The 16157-nt window shown below is 55.1% G+C and overlaps 1 protein-coding gene across 2 annotated transcripts; it reads right to left on the bottom strand.

Annotated features, from left to right (window-relative positions):
- Nucleotides 1-5231: 5231 nt before the first annotated feature.
- Nucleotides 5232-10371, bottom strand: FGF17 (fibroblast growth factor 17). 2 transcript variants are annotated; one of them, XM_077151843.1, is made up of 5 exons: nucleotides 10337-10371; nucleotides 10102-10138; nucleotides 6872-7049; nucleotides 6531-6637; nucleotides 5232-5525 (listed from the first exon to the last, which is right to left on the bottom strand). In XM_077151843.1, the coding sequence occupies exons 1-5, from the start codon at nucleotides 10369-10371 to the stop codon at nucleotides 5232-5234; spliced, it is 651 nt and encodes a 216-aa protein (XP_077007958.1). The 2 variants fall into 2 exon arrangements, with proteins under 2 accessions (XP_077007958.1, XP_077007959.1); XM_077151844.1 differs by having other exon boundaries at nucleotides 6872-7016.
- Nucleotides 10372-16157: the final 5786 nt, after the last annotated feature.

Here is a 16157-nt window from a genome sequence, read left to right as displayed (position 1 = left end):
GAGACTGGGGAGCCATCCCCCTGCCTCTGAGCTCTGGATGGATCCCAGAGTCCCCCTCCTCCCAGCCACCCAGCATGCTGCCCCCAGACCAGGCTCCTCCTCCCCCCAAATTGGCGATTGCCAGTTCAGACACTCCCTTTCTCAGAGTCCTTTGCCATCCCCTTACTGTCACAGCACAAAAGATCACATTCTTCATAATTTTACCCTATTCATATCCTACCACTTCTCTATGAAAATTCTAGCTCTAGCCAAACCAATCTACAGCCCACCTTCCACTGAACACACCTCACATTTTCCTGTTTTTAGGTCTTTCTGCTCATGCTGTTCCCCTCCTCCCCCTTGGTATTTTCCCTTGAGCATCTTCTCTGCCCACTGAAAACCTGCTCCTTTGGAAATATCATGCAAACCTCAATCCTTCCACTAAGCCTTCCCCAAGCCCCCAGCCTCCAGCGTCCACTCCAGCTCCAGCAGAGTGGAGAACATGCCACTGGAGAAGCTGAAGAGGGGAGAGAGTGAGACTCTAGTGTTTTCCAGCTGTGTGACCACAGCCTACTCAACAGCTCTGAGCCTGAGATTTCCCACACATGCCCTGGGAAAAATAAGGAGTGATGTGAGCCTGCCTCATGGGCTGTGGTCCCTCTTCAGAGCTCAGAACACATTAGTTTCCATATTTCCAACAGCTGTTATCTCCTCTTTCACTCTTCCAGAATATACCAAATACTGTTTACTTGCTTTTTATGTAAAAATTTATGTAAAATATGTAAAAGAGAGAAATTTCCAAAAGTCCCATAAAAGAATCGCTTTTTAGGGTTTATCCCCCAGGAAAATTTTAAGTACCTTCAGAGAGCTCAACAGGGGATGGAACAATATTTTGTCCACCTTTTTTATTAACTAAAGGGTTAGCACAGTGCTTGAACATGGTAGAGATTAAATAAATGTTTGTCGTAACTGCTGCGGCCCCTTCCCCACCCAAGTTCATGACTACCACTCCTCTCGTTTGCTGATACCTAAGGATGCAGGCTGGAGGCTGGACTCTGGCTTTTCATCCTGGCTTCACTTTGAGGGACCACAGGGTGTTGTCTTCCTGGTTCTTCACTTTGTTTATTCCCTCAATAAACATTTACTCCATGCAATGTACAGTGCTGAGTATGGGGGCTGGGGGTGGGTGGAGACAGACTATTTTAATTCTGAGGCACTTGCTGTCTAGCAGGAGAACTATGACTAAGCTGTGACATGTGCCATGAGGCAAGGACAAGAAAGGTGGAACGAGACCAGTGGCCACGAATGCCATTTACCCCAGGAGAGCCGCAAACCACAGAGCAGAGGAGATGGCTGGGGTTTGGACATGCAATATGTTAGATAAAGAATGGCATGCAGGCAGTGGGAACTTCACGAGTAAAGAAGGGACAGTGTGTTTGCTGGAGGGTGAGGACTGCAGTTTTGCTAGAGGTCTTAGAGGGAACTTGTAGGGATAGGGCTGTACAGTCTCCTTGAAAACCACAGTGAAGAGTCTGTCAGTGATAGCATATGGTCAGAGCTGTGGTTTACGGTAGGATGGGGCAAGCCAAGCAAATGTAAGCTAAGCACAAGGGGGCTGGGGGAGAGGAGGCAGAGAGACTAAGTAGGAGGCTATTGCAGTAATTTAGACAATTCACGATGAGTTCCGACAAGGGTGCAGAGTTTCACAGTTGGTGAGAAAAAGCAGTCATGTGCAAGGAGGAGAAGGGTGAGATGTTGAGATTGCTCAGAGTCAGCAGGAAGAACAACAGGGGAAGAGAATGGGGGAACTCTTAGGGAACCTTTCTATGAAGGGATGATGGGGGGGAGTAGGAGCCAGTGAAGAGAGGTGAGAGAACAAGGATCAGAGAGGTGAGCGAACAAGGAAAGGACAGCCTCCTCATGCATAGTAAGAAAAGCCTTTGAGAAGGGGGTTGTAGGCTGAGCCACATGCTGAGGAGGCTGATGTCTGAGGTTTCTGACTTGGCAACTGGGAGGTTACTTGCCATTGGTATTGGATGGACAGGGTTGAGAGTGATGTAAGCTGAAGCCATTGTGTGGACTAAAATATGGGTGGATTTCCCTTTTGGTTCCCTTCTGCCTCATAAGGCTGTTTGGAGGGCAGAACAAGAAAGGGAGAGATCAATACATAGGCTATTATTAGCTAGAATTCTTGGTAATCATAAATAGGCAAAGGATTTGAGGCTTGTTCCTCTACCTTGTAACTTCCCCCGAAGGGACTATTAGCAGTGAGCCCCTGTCCCCACCCCCATCCTTAGTCTTCAGGCACTTGCTTAGTCTACAGGCACACAGAAGCAACCAGGATCGCCGGTATTGGGGCTTCTGAGGGACCTAGGAAAGCCTCCTTCCCACCACATGCATCTACATATTAAATCCCCTCTGAAGTTTCACTATTAGACATTCATTCCTTTGGCTTCTTCTAAGTCACTAGCAACTCAGAGTGAATGAGCTGAACAGATTTCCCCAGAGTACGAAAGGTGACCCAGAGTATAGAGCCTGGATACTGGGTGGAGAGGCACTAAAAGGTGTGGTGAAGAGAAGGGTCAGCGAGGCAAGTCCAAACCCAGAAGCAGGTATCAGACACTCCGCAGGTTTGGGGCTTGGGGTGGAGTGATGGCACTCCCTAAGACAGCACAGGCCTTTTGGAGCTGCCCTTGTCCTTCCTCATTCTCTGTCCCTCCCAGCCAGGTCTCACCTCAAAAAGCAAGAAAGGAAACAGTGAGTGCTTTCTGGAGCCGGCCCCCAGAGGCCTGTCTATGCTGGGGAGGTCAAAGAGAGGGAGGGAGGGGCCAGAGCAAGGCAGAGAAGAAAGCACAGGCAGGACAAAGGGCCCCCGTCCACCTTTGAAGCTGTCTCTAACCCGGGGGAGGGAGTGGTGGGGGTGGGTCAGAGAGCCCGGCTGGGGTGGGGGGCGGGTTGGGGGAGGCAGGCTGGAGTTTTAAAGAATGTCTCAAATTCCTGAGGAAATCAGAGGGATTGTAAGAGCTCCCCTCCCCAACACATCTCCTTCCCTGTCTCCTCCCCCAGCTCCCCAAAGTCCAGTCCACCACACCTGGGGGGCTCCCAACCTTTTGTCCTCAAGTAATTGCTGGGTGTTGCCCCTGCTTTTAAAGTCCCATTGAACTCACCAGTTATCAGCTGTGGCCCCAGACCACCCTCCCTACACACCCCCCAGAAAACTACCCCCAGCACGGCCCGCGCTCTTCCCAGGATTAGGACTCTTTGTGATGGGGGAGAGCAAAAAAAAAAAAAAAAAAAAGAAAGAAAGAAAGCAACCTGGTGAAAAGTAATTATGACAAGCTGGAGGGCGGGAGAATGTCTGTGCTGGGGTCTGGGGGCCTCCCTCTCGGCCCTGTCCCCACCTTCTAACTTGCCCAGGGTTGAGGGTGTCAGGCTCTGCTGGGGTCCTCACCCAACCCCCAACTTGGGCACCAGGAGAACTTGCTGGGCCCACCTCCCATTTTGACTAAACCAGGCCCCGCAACATTCTGTCTCATTTTCAGGTCATTCTTGGGGAAGGGCTGTCTTTCATCTTTTTATTTCTTTCTCCATAACCCTCCTCCCCAGCATTATCTTAAAGAAGAGGGAGGAAAGGGGAAACCGAGGCTGGAGGTCCCTCAGCAGAGGAGAGGGCCGAATGAAGGTGTTCTCTTGAGGAGCGGGCGGGGTGGGGGGTGGGGGGTGCTGCTGGGAAGGGCCTCCCCCTTGACAAGATTAAATAAGAAGGAAAGAGGCGGTTTTTATGGCCTCTTAGTTCCGCTCCCCAAACACACACCTGGAGGCTGGTGGGAAAGCCCACCCAACGCTCTGGGTGGGGGGTAGGGGGCTCTGCCCCGCTTCCTTTCCCAGCCCGGCTCTGGCAGCCCTCCCCCTGGGCCATCCGGGCTAAGCCCCGCGGCCTCCTCCTCCCATTGAGGTCCCCCCTCAGGTGTTGCCCCCTCCTCCGCCCCCAGCGGGGACCTGGGAGAACAAGAGCCCCGAGTCTCGCCCTCGCCCCCGCCCCCACCCTCCGCAGCCCTCCTCACCGGAAAAAAGCAATCTTGCTCCCGGCGAGGAGGCTCCAGGCGTCCGCAGGCCGCCCCGCCACGGGCTACCGGGAGCGGCCCGGCTCCGCGCCGAGCCGGGGCCGCTCGCCCGCGCCCCCCGGGCCTGGTGCCCCCGGGCTGGGCCGCCCCGCTCCGGCCCCCGGCCCCCGGCCCCCGGCCCCGGCGGCTCAGGCCGGCCCGAGGCTTTGGGTTCCTTTCGACCCAACAGGTAGCGGGGGCCGCGCGCCGAGAGCCGAGGAAACCCGAGCCGCGCGGAGGGAGGGGCGCGCCCGCCTGTCCCCGGGGCCCGGGCACGCCCTGGACCGCAGCCTCCCTGGGGGCTAGGGTGCGGAGCCTTCCGGCGCGCAGGGCCCCCCTGTCACCGCATCCCCTCGACTCGGACCCTGTCCCCCCTGCGGGAATGCGCGGCGCTGGCCCAGGCGGGCCCCTGTGGCCGGCACCTCCACCTGCCAGGGCGGCGCCCCGGCCTCGGGCGCGCTTATCTTCTGCGACGAGCACAGGCGCCTCTCTGTGCCTCTTTTAGAGAAGCAAGGTTGTTACCACTTGAGATTTGTGGTTGGTTCCACCACCCCATCCCACCCCCTCCAGATAACCCGTTTGCAGGAAAATGGTTTTATTCTGGGGCTGGGAGTTGGGGGTCGGGGTGCAGGCCCGGGTAGTGGAATGTGAGGACCGGCCAGCCCTGCCCCCCACCCCCCTTTCTTCCTGAAACAAAAAGTTCCTTCCAGCAGTCTGGCCAGGAGGAATCTGGGGTTTGGGGGCAGACTGAGGGACACGGGAGGGGGAAGCAGAATTTGAGGCCAGCCCAACTCCAGACAGCGTCGTCTGCGAGCCCTTGAATTCACTGAGCTTTCTACTTGCTCCTGGGAGCCGGGGCTGGGAGGCGAGCGCTTCTGGGGGTAACACTATGGGGCCTGTCTTGGGGGTTGGCCCCACCCGGGAGGGGAGCTTGTGCCCGCCTGGGCTGCGGGGCTGCTCCCCTATGGGGCCAGCCCCCTAGTGGTTGCAGTCCTGCCCCCTCTGCGGCTGGAGGCGTGGCCACTTCAGGGTCCTCAGTGGGCCTCCTGGGGGGCCTGGTTCCCCTCCCCCCACCCCAGCCCGGCCTTTGGATTAGGAAGGGGAAAGGGTGGGAAGGCCGGTGAGGGGTGGCTGCCCCTGCCTCCCCCACTACGTGAGGGGCTGGGGCCGCCGAGTGCGCTTGGTCCGGCGGGTGGGGGCGGAGCCCACAAACTCAAACTGCTTCTGCCTCTCGGCGTGGTTGGGGAAGGGCAGCTGGCCCTGGTAGAGGCGCTTGATGAAGTGGGCCTCGCGCTGGTTCTGGCGGCTGCGCGAGGCCTGGCGGGGCCGCCCCTGCCGCGTGAAGGCCATGAACCAGCCCTCGTGCCGCGCGTTCTGGAAGGCCGTGTAGTTGTTCTCCAGCACGATCTCGGTGAACACGCAGTCCTTGCTCTTCCCGCTGGGCTGTGAGCGAGAAGAAAGGGGAGGAGAGGGCTTCGTCCACCCACCGGTCTGGGCCTTCTGCCTTTTTTTTTTTTTGGCCTGTTTTGTAGGGACGAGGAGGGAGCACGGGAGCGGTGAGCCCCGAGGGGCTGCACCTGGGGCCACCCTCGTTGGAGAAGCAACAGTGGACAAAGGAAACGTGTTTTGCCTGGAACTAGGGGTGAATCTAAGTACAGGCTTGTCGTTTGAAGTTGTGTACCTGGGCCGAGCTATTTACCCACCCTGAGACCCGATTTCCTGAGGAGTAACATAAGGAGGAGTGAGGCTTTTGTGCAGAGCAGCCCAGCAGGCCCCAGTGGTGTTGCCGCGTGGAGGGAAAGCAGGCAACAGACCGTCTCAGATGGAAAGAAGGAGCATGCGATGATAGCACGCCAGCTCACCAGCTGCACGGCTGATCCTTGTGGATGGCCTGGGGTCTCTGCCCATTTACACCAATGAGAAGCCTGAGGCTTGCCCCAAACAAGCAAACCAGAGGTCAGCTGGTGAGCAATCAGTAGAATTGGAAGCCAAGACTGACTGATTCCAAAGGAGATAGAGTTCTCCCTGCACACAGTGGGGCTGCCCATTGCAGAACGGTCACCCGGGCAGGTGGCCGGCATGGGCCTCACTGAACGTGGAGTGGGGAGGGGACAGCTTGCTTTATGTGAATTCCCAGCTCTCAACCCTGCTTGGCCCTGAAGCCTGAACTCAGGGGCTGCAGTATCATGCAGGGGCTCAAGTTTTGACTGATTCGTGCTGGGGAGATGCCCCCTAATCAGAGCCAAGGACCCCAAGGGAAGGGCTCATTTAAATGGAGAAGTGAGGGGGTGGTGGAGGGGGTGGGATAGGGGCAGAGGGAGTGAGTCCTACCCAGGTCCCTACCTTCACCCGGAGGTGTGGGGCTCAGAAGGGGAGCAGATGCTGTGGGGCCCTGTGCGCCTGCCCAGTAAGATGTACGTGGTCGCCTGCCCCCGTCCCAGGCCTCACCTTCCCGATGAGCTTGCCCCTCTTGTTCATGCAGATGTACTTCTCACTCTCTGCCCCCTTGATGCGCACGCGGCTGCCAAATGTGTCTGTCTCCACTATGAGCTTGGCTGTGATGGGGGAAGGGGGAGAAAGACCTCCGTCCATCGGGGCTGCCGGCCAGGCCTCCAGACTTGGGCGGATGAGGTTGGGAGCCGTGCAGCCCTCAGCCCTCGTGCCCGGGAGCCTTCTCCCTGCGCTCCCGCAGGTGCCCCCGCCCTGACAAAGGGTCTGTGGGTGGGCCCAGAGGCCAGGCGGGGCAGGGTGCGGCTGGGCGGGGCCGTGGGCCAAGGGCTGGCACTCACCAAACTTGTTGCCGTCCTCAGCGGTGGCGGAGACGCGGCGCCCGGTGACCTGCACGTGCCTGCCGCTGGTCCGGCTGTACAGCTGGTACTCGCGGGTCTGCCGCCTGCTCAGCTGGTCGGTCATGGCGCCCTGGTCCCTCACGTACTGGTTAAAATTAGGAGACGGGTGATTCTCCCCCTTTGCGGTTACCAAGGGAAAAATAGTGTCAATTTGCTTTGGGCGACGCCACCACTGGTCCAGCGGGGGGAGAGGGGTAAGGAGGTGAGTGTGGTGGGGGCAGGTCCTGCCGGAGTAGAGGGTGTAGGACAAAGTGGACATATGGCCAAGGACTGGGGGAGGAGGGGAGTGGTCATGACCTTTGTAAGGCACTGGGCCAGTCGATCATGACACCTTGTTTGCGTGCCCCACCCTGGAGCCCAGGCTTGGGGGACACCTATGTGATAGAGCCTGGGCCAGGGGTTAGGACTTGGGGAGCTGGGAGGGACCTCGAGATGACCGTGTCTAACCCCCATGTTGTATGTGGGCGGCCCACAGGACCACACAGCTGTCTAGCTTGGTGCTGGTCCCCTTCCCAGAACTCCAGGGTCTTGGGCTCTATTAGTAAGGACAGCCAGACTTCTGAGTCCTCCCCACTGGCTTTGAAGGACCCCCTCCTCCCCAGCATGTGTACACACACGCACACACGCACGCACGCACGGCAGCTAACTAGTCTGTTAGTGCTTTGAGATTGGGCTGGGGGAGAACCCCACTCCGCAATATGGAGAGCCTGCCTGGCTCCTGCAGGGCCTCTGGAAGCATTTCTTTATGGCACTAACCAGGGAAGCCTGAGCCTCCTGCCCAGTCTCCCCTGCCTCTCCCGCTGGGTGTGCAGGGCCCTCAAAGAAGCCCGTCCGCTTCCTCACTTCCTCGCTGCTCTGCGGGCCCAGCCGGCGCCCCCCTGGGTGGGGGGAGCTGGAGGCAGCAGCCAGGGGCGTTATCAGCGGTGGCCGCGGCCACCTGCCTGTGTCACAATGTAACGGAGGAGGCTGGCGGTGACGGAGGGTGGCTTCACCAGGAGGGGAGAGAAGTTTCCACCCACCTGCTCTACAAAGCTGGGACAAGTGCCTTCTCCAAGCTACATCTCTTCTTACCTTCCTGAAACCTGGGAGCTAGTGGGAGAGATGCTGACTATTTCCCTGTCCTTTCCCTTGGGGCGGCGCAAACCAGATGACATTGTCCCAGCTCTTGCAGCAGCATCAGTTCTGGCATGTACAATGCACCTCATTTTTGTTTTTCTCTCTCCCCCTGGATCCCTTTCCCTGGCCCTGCCCCAGATTCCTGATTTCCTCTTTATCCCAGGCTGGATCCCAACCATCTGAACAGAGCTAGACTCTCTCAGCACCTTTTAGGGCCCCTTTCTCCTATAGAGACGGGTGGGAGATGTCACCTTGGAGGAGGGTGGTGAGGGAGCAGCTCCCTGAGGCTGAAAGCTAACCTGCTCAGGGTTAACCCTTCCTACTTGTCACTGCTCATTTCCACCTGCAGCTCCCCCAGAGGCCAGGAGCATGGCAAGACACCAGCCTGAGAGAGCAGTGTCTGCGGGACTCAGGCCAGGGGTTGCCCCCGATGCCCCACTCTGGGAAGACCAAGGAGAGCATTTGGGGTGGGGGAGCTGCCCGGCCTGCCTCTCACTGGCCTCTCTGCCAGCGGGTGGGGTCTGGCTGGCCCAGGACCCTCGGTGGGGTCTGGCCAGACTCCCCAGCCCCGAGCCTCCTGGCCCAGGTTCAGGACCTCCGCCCCTCTTGGCGAGCAGCCTCCTCCTGGCTGCCTGTTCCAGGTCAGGAGCAGAGAGGGCCCCCCGAAGCCCCCTCCTCTCCTCGTCCCCCTTCAAGCCCTGCACAAAAGCAGCCCCACGCCCCCCCACAGCCCACAGCCCACAAGTCGCTCTCCCCGCGGGACCTTGCCTGTTCCTTTCATGTCCCCGCTGCGGGGGGACCTCCCCTTCCACTGCCGCAGACAGCTGCTTGTCAGACGGCCCCTCAAGCATGGCTGTGGTCCGGCCTGCTGGCCCCCCCCTCCGAGGGGGGCGAGGGGGCACGTCAGGGGGGAGAGGACAGCTTTGCCACCTTCCCCAAGGCTTGAATGGGGCCTCGGCCGGGCCATAAACGCCCCAGCCAGCAGCACCATTGTGCTAATTCCCCTTCCAGAACAGGTTGGGCCCACCCCCAGCCCCCGCCCGGCCAGGCCGGGAGCTTTCTTCTCGCTCTCCCTGGAAGTGGAGCAAAAGGTCTGGAACGGGGCTAGAGCGAAAGGGGGAAGGAAAAGGGGTGGGGGGAGTTGTCGCGCTCTCCCACCCCCCCACTGCTTCAAAGGCAGCCCCTTTCCCTCTACCAGAGAAAAGGCATTTACCTTCAAAAAAAGTCCCCACTGGATATGAAGAGAAGCGGGCCTCTGGCCTGGGAAAGCCAAGCGATCTCGCCCCAGCGCGGTTCTGGACCAGTGCATTTTAATAGCTGCACTTTTATGGAGGATCACAAAAAAGGGACCGAGCCTCACATAGGGGGCTGAGGCTGGGGTGGGGGTGTGCGTGGGGGTGGGGGGAGCAGAGGGGGACTGACTTGGGGTGGGGGGGGGGAGCGTAGAGAAACAAACCCTAAATCCTGACCCAGACAAACCTCTTTGGGCTTGACCTCTTTGCCCCATAGGTAGGGAGTCGCCCCACCTTGGCCGGGCGTTCTGAACCTGCCTGCGCGACGACGCGCTGGCCACCCTCCCCCCAAAAGCCCCCCGGGGACGTCCGTGTTGGCGGGAGTGAAGCGGTGAGTGGACCCCACCAGGGCTTTTGAAAGTACAAGCCTCACCTGAGCGGTCACCTCCACCCTCGTCCAACCCCGCCAGGACTCTGTCCCTCCAGCCTGGGCTGCCCCAGGCACTTAGCTTTCTGGGGGAACCGGTGCAGAGGGATGGAGACGCAGAAACCCCAGGGGAAGTAGGGAGCGTTTTTTTCAGAAGGAGGACTGGTCCACTCACTGAGATGAAAATCTCAGGCAACCTCCCCCTCCCCCGCATCTCCCAATGCCCCGTCCCCTACTCCCTTTCGGCCCTGCTGTGTACTTCACCCCAAGGGCCGACCCCTCCAAACCTCAGAGCCTCCCAGACGCAAGGAGAGGCCAGAAACTGCCCCTGTCTACCCGGAAAGCAGGCTGGATAGGAGAGAAGGGGAAAAGTCAGTGGGGGAGCACCTGCCTACCTGAGTTTGACAGCAGAGAATCAATAGCTGCAAGCACCTGTGTCGGGGGAGACAAAACAGACACGGGTGTGGGTGCCAGCTGCAAGCCCAGGGCGCACACCCAGGCACGCGCGCACGCCCACACCCCCTACCCGCCCAGCCGTCCTTGTGGGCAGCCAGAGTCCCCGGCAAGATTAGGTCTGCCCCAAGGCTGGAAATGGCAACAAAACTCAAGTCGGCGATGCAACACACTTACAGAGTGAGGTTTGGCAGCAGGCGGGCGGCTCCCATCGCTGGAGAGGTCTCCCCCCTGCCCCCAAACTCAGGAGCAGATGTGGGCAGTCCCCAGGGGTAGAGTCCCAGAGAAGCCAAGGTCTCTTCGAGCCACAGGTTTTCAGGGGGGAGAGGAAGAGAGAGAGGGGAGGAGGAGAAGGAGAAAGAAAAGGGGGGAGGAGGGGGAAAAGGAGGGGGAGGAGGGAGTAATTGGGAGAGCTGAGGTGTGAGGTGTCCACCTTCCCATCCAGTGAGACTGTGAAGCGGACGCCGGCAGGGGCTTGCATGCACTCTTGCCCTTGCCGGCCACCCGGCTCTCGGGCCCAGCTACCCGAGCACAGAGGATGGAGCTGTGGGAGCCTTCTGGACACAGAGGCTGGTCCTTGCAGTGTCTTGCATTATTCCTGGTCCTCAGAGACTGGCACTCGGGGTGCCTTCTAGGCAGGAGGAAGGAAGGGCCCTTCCTCCCCGCCCCTTAGGGTCAGCTTCACCCGCCCTCAGGCTTGGCACCCCATCTGTCTTCCCAAGGGTGATCCGCAGGTATTGAGCCAGGGATGGAGTCGCTGCTTAGGGCTCTGGGGGTGGAAATTCCCAGAAGCAGCCCTAAAAGGAGGAGCCTCCCTCCAGGGGGCAGGGGGTGGGCTTGGCTAGGAGCTGGTGGCTTCCACTGTCTCCCTTGCCACCCCCCTCCCCCGTGTCTGCTGTCTGGCCATCACAAAGGAGGGGCTAAACAGACCTAACCTGCAGCAAATAGTAGGTGCTAAAGGTTGGGGGCGAGAGGTGGGGGGGAAGGTGAAGTCGGCGTTGCGGAGGGACCCCTGGGGCTCTGAACACTGACCTCTGTGACGGAGACTCAGAGGAGAGTTGGGTGTGCTGGCACAAGTCGTTTCCCTGGGGCTCAGCAGTTTACTCTGAGAAATAGAAATGGAGACAGGAATGCCCTCTGAGTGTCATCCAAAACTCAGAGGGCATTCCTCCTTTGAATGACCAAAGGAGGTTACCACACTTAGCAGCCATCAAAAGGTGTTATAAGGTCCTAGCCTGCTCTGCATCACCCAGACAGCAATGCTGTTCCTAGAGTCCCTCAGACCTGGGAGGGGCTCAGGACCTCTCTCCCCATGTCCCCTAAGAGCTGCCTTGGAGGGAATGTCCACCAGGCTCTCCACATGACCTCTGATCCCCACACTTCACCGTACCATGAGAATCTCCAACTCTATTTGGGCAGAGAAGGAAACTGAGGCATTGGCAGGCAATTTGCTCAAAATCACCCAGTTAGCAAATGGAGTAAGCAGATTTCCGAGTCCTTGCTCTGTTCCTCTCCATGAGCCTCTGGGGTTGTGTCTTGAGATGCTCTATCACACCCGTCTCCTCCCAGGCCCCAGGACAGCCTTGCAGGGACCCAAGAAGCTTTACCGGAGTTCCTGGACTAAAGGCGATATCTGAGGTCCAGGAAATGGGTGGCCAGGGAGCTTGATGCTGTTAGCTCCCTATAGAAAAAGTAGAGAATGGTGGGTGACCAGAGACAGGGGCTAGAACTTAGGGGGTATCTCCAAGGGCAGCCCCTAGGTCTGAGGAAGTGGAGTTCACACCTCTGCGCTGGGCACTCTGGACACCCCCGGCACCTGCCGGGATGGGAAGGGAAGGGGAAATGCTGGATGTAGGGTTATTTACCTAAAAAGATGACTGGCAGGGTGGAACTCTCACCTCTAGGGCTCCTTCTCACCTTCTTGAGCTAGATCAATCCACAAAGTTGTCTGTCACCCCCCCACTTCCCACCCCCTACCCCCTATACATACAAACAAGCACAGACCCCTCTGGGGCTCTGTCCAGCTCCAGCACTAGGGAGCTTCCCAGCTCCGCCTTCCCCAGGTGCAAAGGGCCAGGCAGATACAGATGACCAGAAGGAGTTGAGCTTGAGCTGGTTTGGGGGGTGCGGGGCTAGCCCAGGCCCTGCATGACTGGGGGACTTCCTGGGAATTAAACTCAGGGGATATCAAAACAGGAACGGATCTTAGAGACATCATCAAGTTCAACCTCTTCATTCTGAAGATGAGACCCAGAGAAGGTGAATGACTCACCCAGGGTCACAGCCCGTCAGCTGCGCGACCAGGGTCAGTCATCAGGTGTCCAGACTCCCAGTCCAGCGCTCGCTGTTCTCCAGACACATCCCAGTCCCTCCCACCTCTGCTTTCGCTCATGCTGCTCCCTCTGCTTAGGCTTATGATTGTCCCAGTTAATTCCTTTTTTCATGTTCTTCCCATCATTTCAAGCCCATTTTAAATATTGCCTCTTACTTGGAGATTTCCCTGAATCCAGCTCTGTGATGTGTTTGGTTCTGACTTTATTATCTGGGAAACCTTCCACATCATGCCCACATCCCTATCAGCTTTCAGCTACCAGGTAGGGTATTAAAAACGACCTCTTCTGCAGTTCATTAATAGATTTATAAGCAAAGTTGCCATATTGAAGGTGAACATGATTGAAAGGGGTTGTATAGAGCCACGTATTCCACCAATTAACACTACAAATATAAATACGTTCTTGCATGAACTACTTCAAGGTTATGAATCATGGACAAAGAGTCAACAATAGAGGAGCAGAGGGGGAAAAGACTATTGCGTGCTGTGGTCTGTGTTTAACAGGAAGACATCAACAGTACCACAGCAATACCGGGGGTAAATAATTGGGGCAGGGGAGCACTAGAGTTAAGGGGAGATTTGGACTTTCTATTTGGTGAAGGTGTGTTTATCAGTTATTTTTCTCTTTGGAGCAATGAAAATGGTCTGAAAATGAGAATGTTGGTGACTGCGTGACTAAGGGAGGAAAATGTGAGTCATGGATGTTGAGTTTGAACATTACTTGTGATGCCGAATGGATGGAGGTGACTGAAGGATGCATTGACTGAGAAATTAAATGGCAAAATATGATGTGTACGTATGACGGACTATCATGCAGCTAGAGAAAGGAACGAAGTCCTGACGCATGCAATGAGGTGAATGAACCTTGGGGACATTATGTGGTGCAAAATAAGCCAGAAACAAAAGAACAAATACTGCATGGTCTCTTTAAAAAATCCCTATAAGAAAATTAGGGCCTAGATTGTCAGCTCTTATAGCAGTCACATTTAGTCCATAGCTGTGAATGTTATTTCTAGAGTTTGAGATGCCGTGCTATATATGTATAACCCAGTATCTCCTTGGAACTTTGACTACCTGTGTGACATGTAAGACTCAGAGCTAGAGTTCTGCAGCCCTGAAAATCAGCAGTGCGACATATATCAACTGTTAAAGAAACTGAAAAAGAGATTAGGCTTCATTTAAAGATGAGAAGGAAGCCAATGGGGTTGAGAGCAACGTGAATCAGAATTCAGGGGTATAGAGGACATTGTCGGTATTTTAGAACTTCACCTACTGTATGAGACCAAAGGAAGAGAGGTTTATTTTGTCCAAAACCTAAATTTTCTGTAGCACATGATCTAACGTAACTGGTCTGGATAGCTTATTTAAACAATCCAAACTCATGGAGCCCAGAATGGAAATGAGGGCTTGTAATTCTGTATAGTTTAAAGTAATACGGGGGTACCTCCCAGAGTATGTTGGACAGTTAATTAAAACTATTGGCAAACTCCCTTAAGGGATGGGAGAAAAATTATGGAACTCTTAAGCTTTCCCACAGCGGAAATACCTGATACTGTCTCAAATATTAGGGACTCTCAAGTCAATAGGCCAAGCCCTTGATCTTGAGGCTTGCTTTTGTGAAGTTTATTTCCGTAGCAGAGAACCTAAGCCTACTTATAGTTATGCCTAAGAGTTACTTCCAGAAAACCTCTTTTGTTGCTCAGCTTTGGCCTCTCTCTCTCTAAGCCCAACTCTACGAGTAAAATCATTACCTTCCCCCCTACGTGGGACATGACATGCAGGGTGGAAGTTGGTCCCTGGCAACATGGGACATGACTCCCAGGAATGGGCCTGGCTGTGGCCCCGTGGAATTGACAGTGCTTTACTGACCAAAAGGGGGGAAGAAATGTAACAAAATAAGGAATCAGTGGTGAAGAGAGTTCAAATACAGTGAGAGGCTATTCTACAAGCTTTAGCTATATGTTGCTAATTACCATGATTTGCCAACCCCCAACCAAAACCACTCCTGTTAACCCTAAAGAACAGCTAAGGCTCTGTCTGAGATTTCTACAAAAGTTTCACATACTAAGATTACGTTCCAGAAACCTACAACCTCGGGTTAGGTTCCTAGGCCAGATAAGTCCTGAAACCCAGAAGCGCCAGCTTCTGCAAGAGCATCAACTAGTTCCATCCTATCCCATATCATCAGCAGCCCTTTCCAACATGAAAAAGTTAGAAAGGATGGAGCTCAAATACCCCTAAATATTGCGAAGAGGATCAAAGGAAAAGTAGGAGTTATAAATGAGTATGACTGCTGAATCATCATATTGATATTTCTTTTAGTTTCCGGTGTTTTGGAGTATCTAGAAGGAAAGACCTAAAATTGTGGAGCTGCGACCCATACCAAACCCTGAAATTTGTTCTATAATTACTTGTTACAATGTATTTTGAAATGTATTGCTCTTTTTGTATACATGTTAGATTTCACAGTTAAAAAAAAATACACTGGAAAAAAAAGTAGGAGTTATAACAGAGAAAATAGGATTTAACAAGTGAGTATAACTGCTGAATCATTATATTGATATTTCTTTTTACTCTCCGATGTCTTGGAACAGCTAGAAGGAAAAACCTAAAATTGTGGAATAGTAACCCATGCCACACTTAGGAATCTGTTCTATAACTATTTATTACAATATTCTTTGAAATGTATTGCTTTTTTGCATGATATATTTCATAAAAAAGAATGCTTGAAAAAACAAAAGTTAATGGAAGTCTACAGCAACCTCTTACAAGCAGGACCACCAAAAACTCAGAACTCTCAGGCATGAAAATTGTGGTTGCTTCTCCAGGGGAAGAACCCCCAGGAGGTGAGGTACTAGAGGAACACGTAGTAAACACAGAGTGGGTAATGAAAGAAAGAAATTATGAATGTGTTCAATGTGAATGTGACCAGATGCAAATGAAGAAACAAACAAAAAACCACTACCTCTTCTGACCTCAATCCTAGGGGGTTAGGGGACCATCAAGCAGGTGAGCAGAGCAGAGACACAATGGAGGAGATGACTCACGCCTTAGGGTTCCCAGATGGAGATGTCTGAAAGCAATAGGGAGAAGAAGGCAAGTTCCACCTGGTGCTGCCTGAGCTCGTTGGCTGGGTCAGTTGGAGACACTCAAGGCCTCTGAGACCGAGGACCTGGTTCCTTCCAGTGGGGAAAGAGCCTGTTGTCTCTGCAAGTCCACAGCCCAGCCTGGGGCTCTGTGGTAGCAGGTGCCAGAAGCTCAGCTTGGCCTCAGAGCTCAGCCAGGTGCTGGGGCCAGTGAGCTCTGCAGCATGGCCAGTGGCCTGTTTCATGGGTGAGACACCTCTCACTCTTTGCTTCTTCCCAGGCTTTGTGACTCATTTTGCAACTTTGCTCCCAGGGGAGGCCAGTGGTGGATCCCAAGTGGGAAGCATCACGGAGAGTGTTCTAGGTCTGGACTCTGGATTTTATGCGTCTCCTCATGCCGGTCCTGGTACTTAGAGAAGCTGTGTGACTTGGGGCAAGTCCCTTCACTTCTCTGATCTCAGCTTCCCAATTTATGAAAAGGAAGTGATGTCACCACGGATGCTGTCAAGACTGCCACTGAAAGTGCCAACTGAGGAAAAGGGACACTCATTGAATAGTATCAAGTGACCCTAGTAAGGGG

The sequence above is a fragment of the Tamandua tetradactyla genome, chromosome 3, assembly GCF_023851605.1.
Source record: "Tamandua tetradactyla isolate mTamTet1 chromosome 3, mTamTet1.pri, whole genome shotgun sequence".
NCBI lineage: Eukaryota > Metazoa > Chordata > Mammalia > Pilosa > Myrmecophagidae > Tamandua > Tamandua tetradactyla.
Note: the sequence above shows the minus strand (reverse complement) of the source record. Positions and strands in the feature narration are given on the sequence as shown.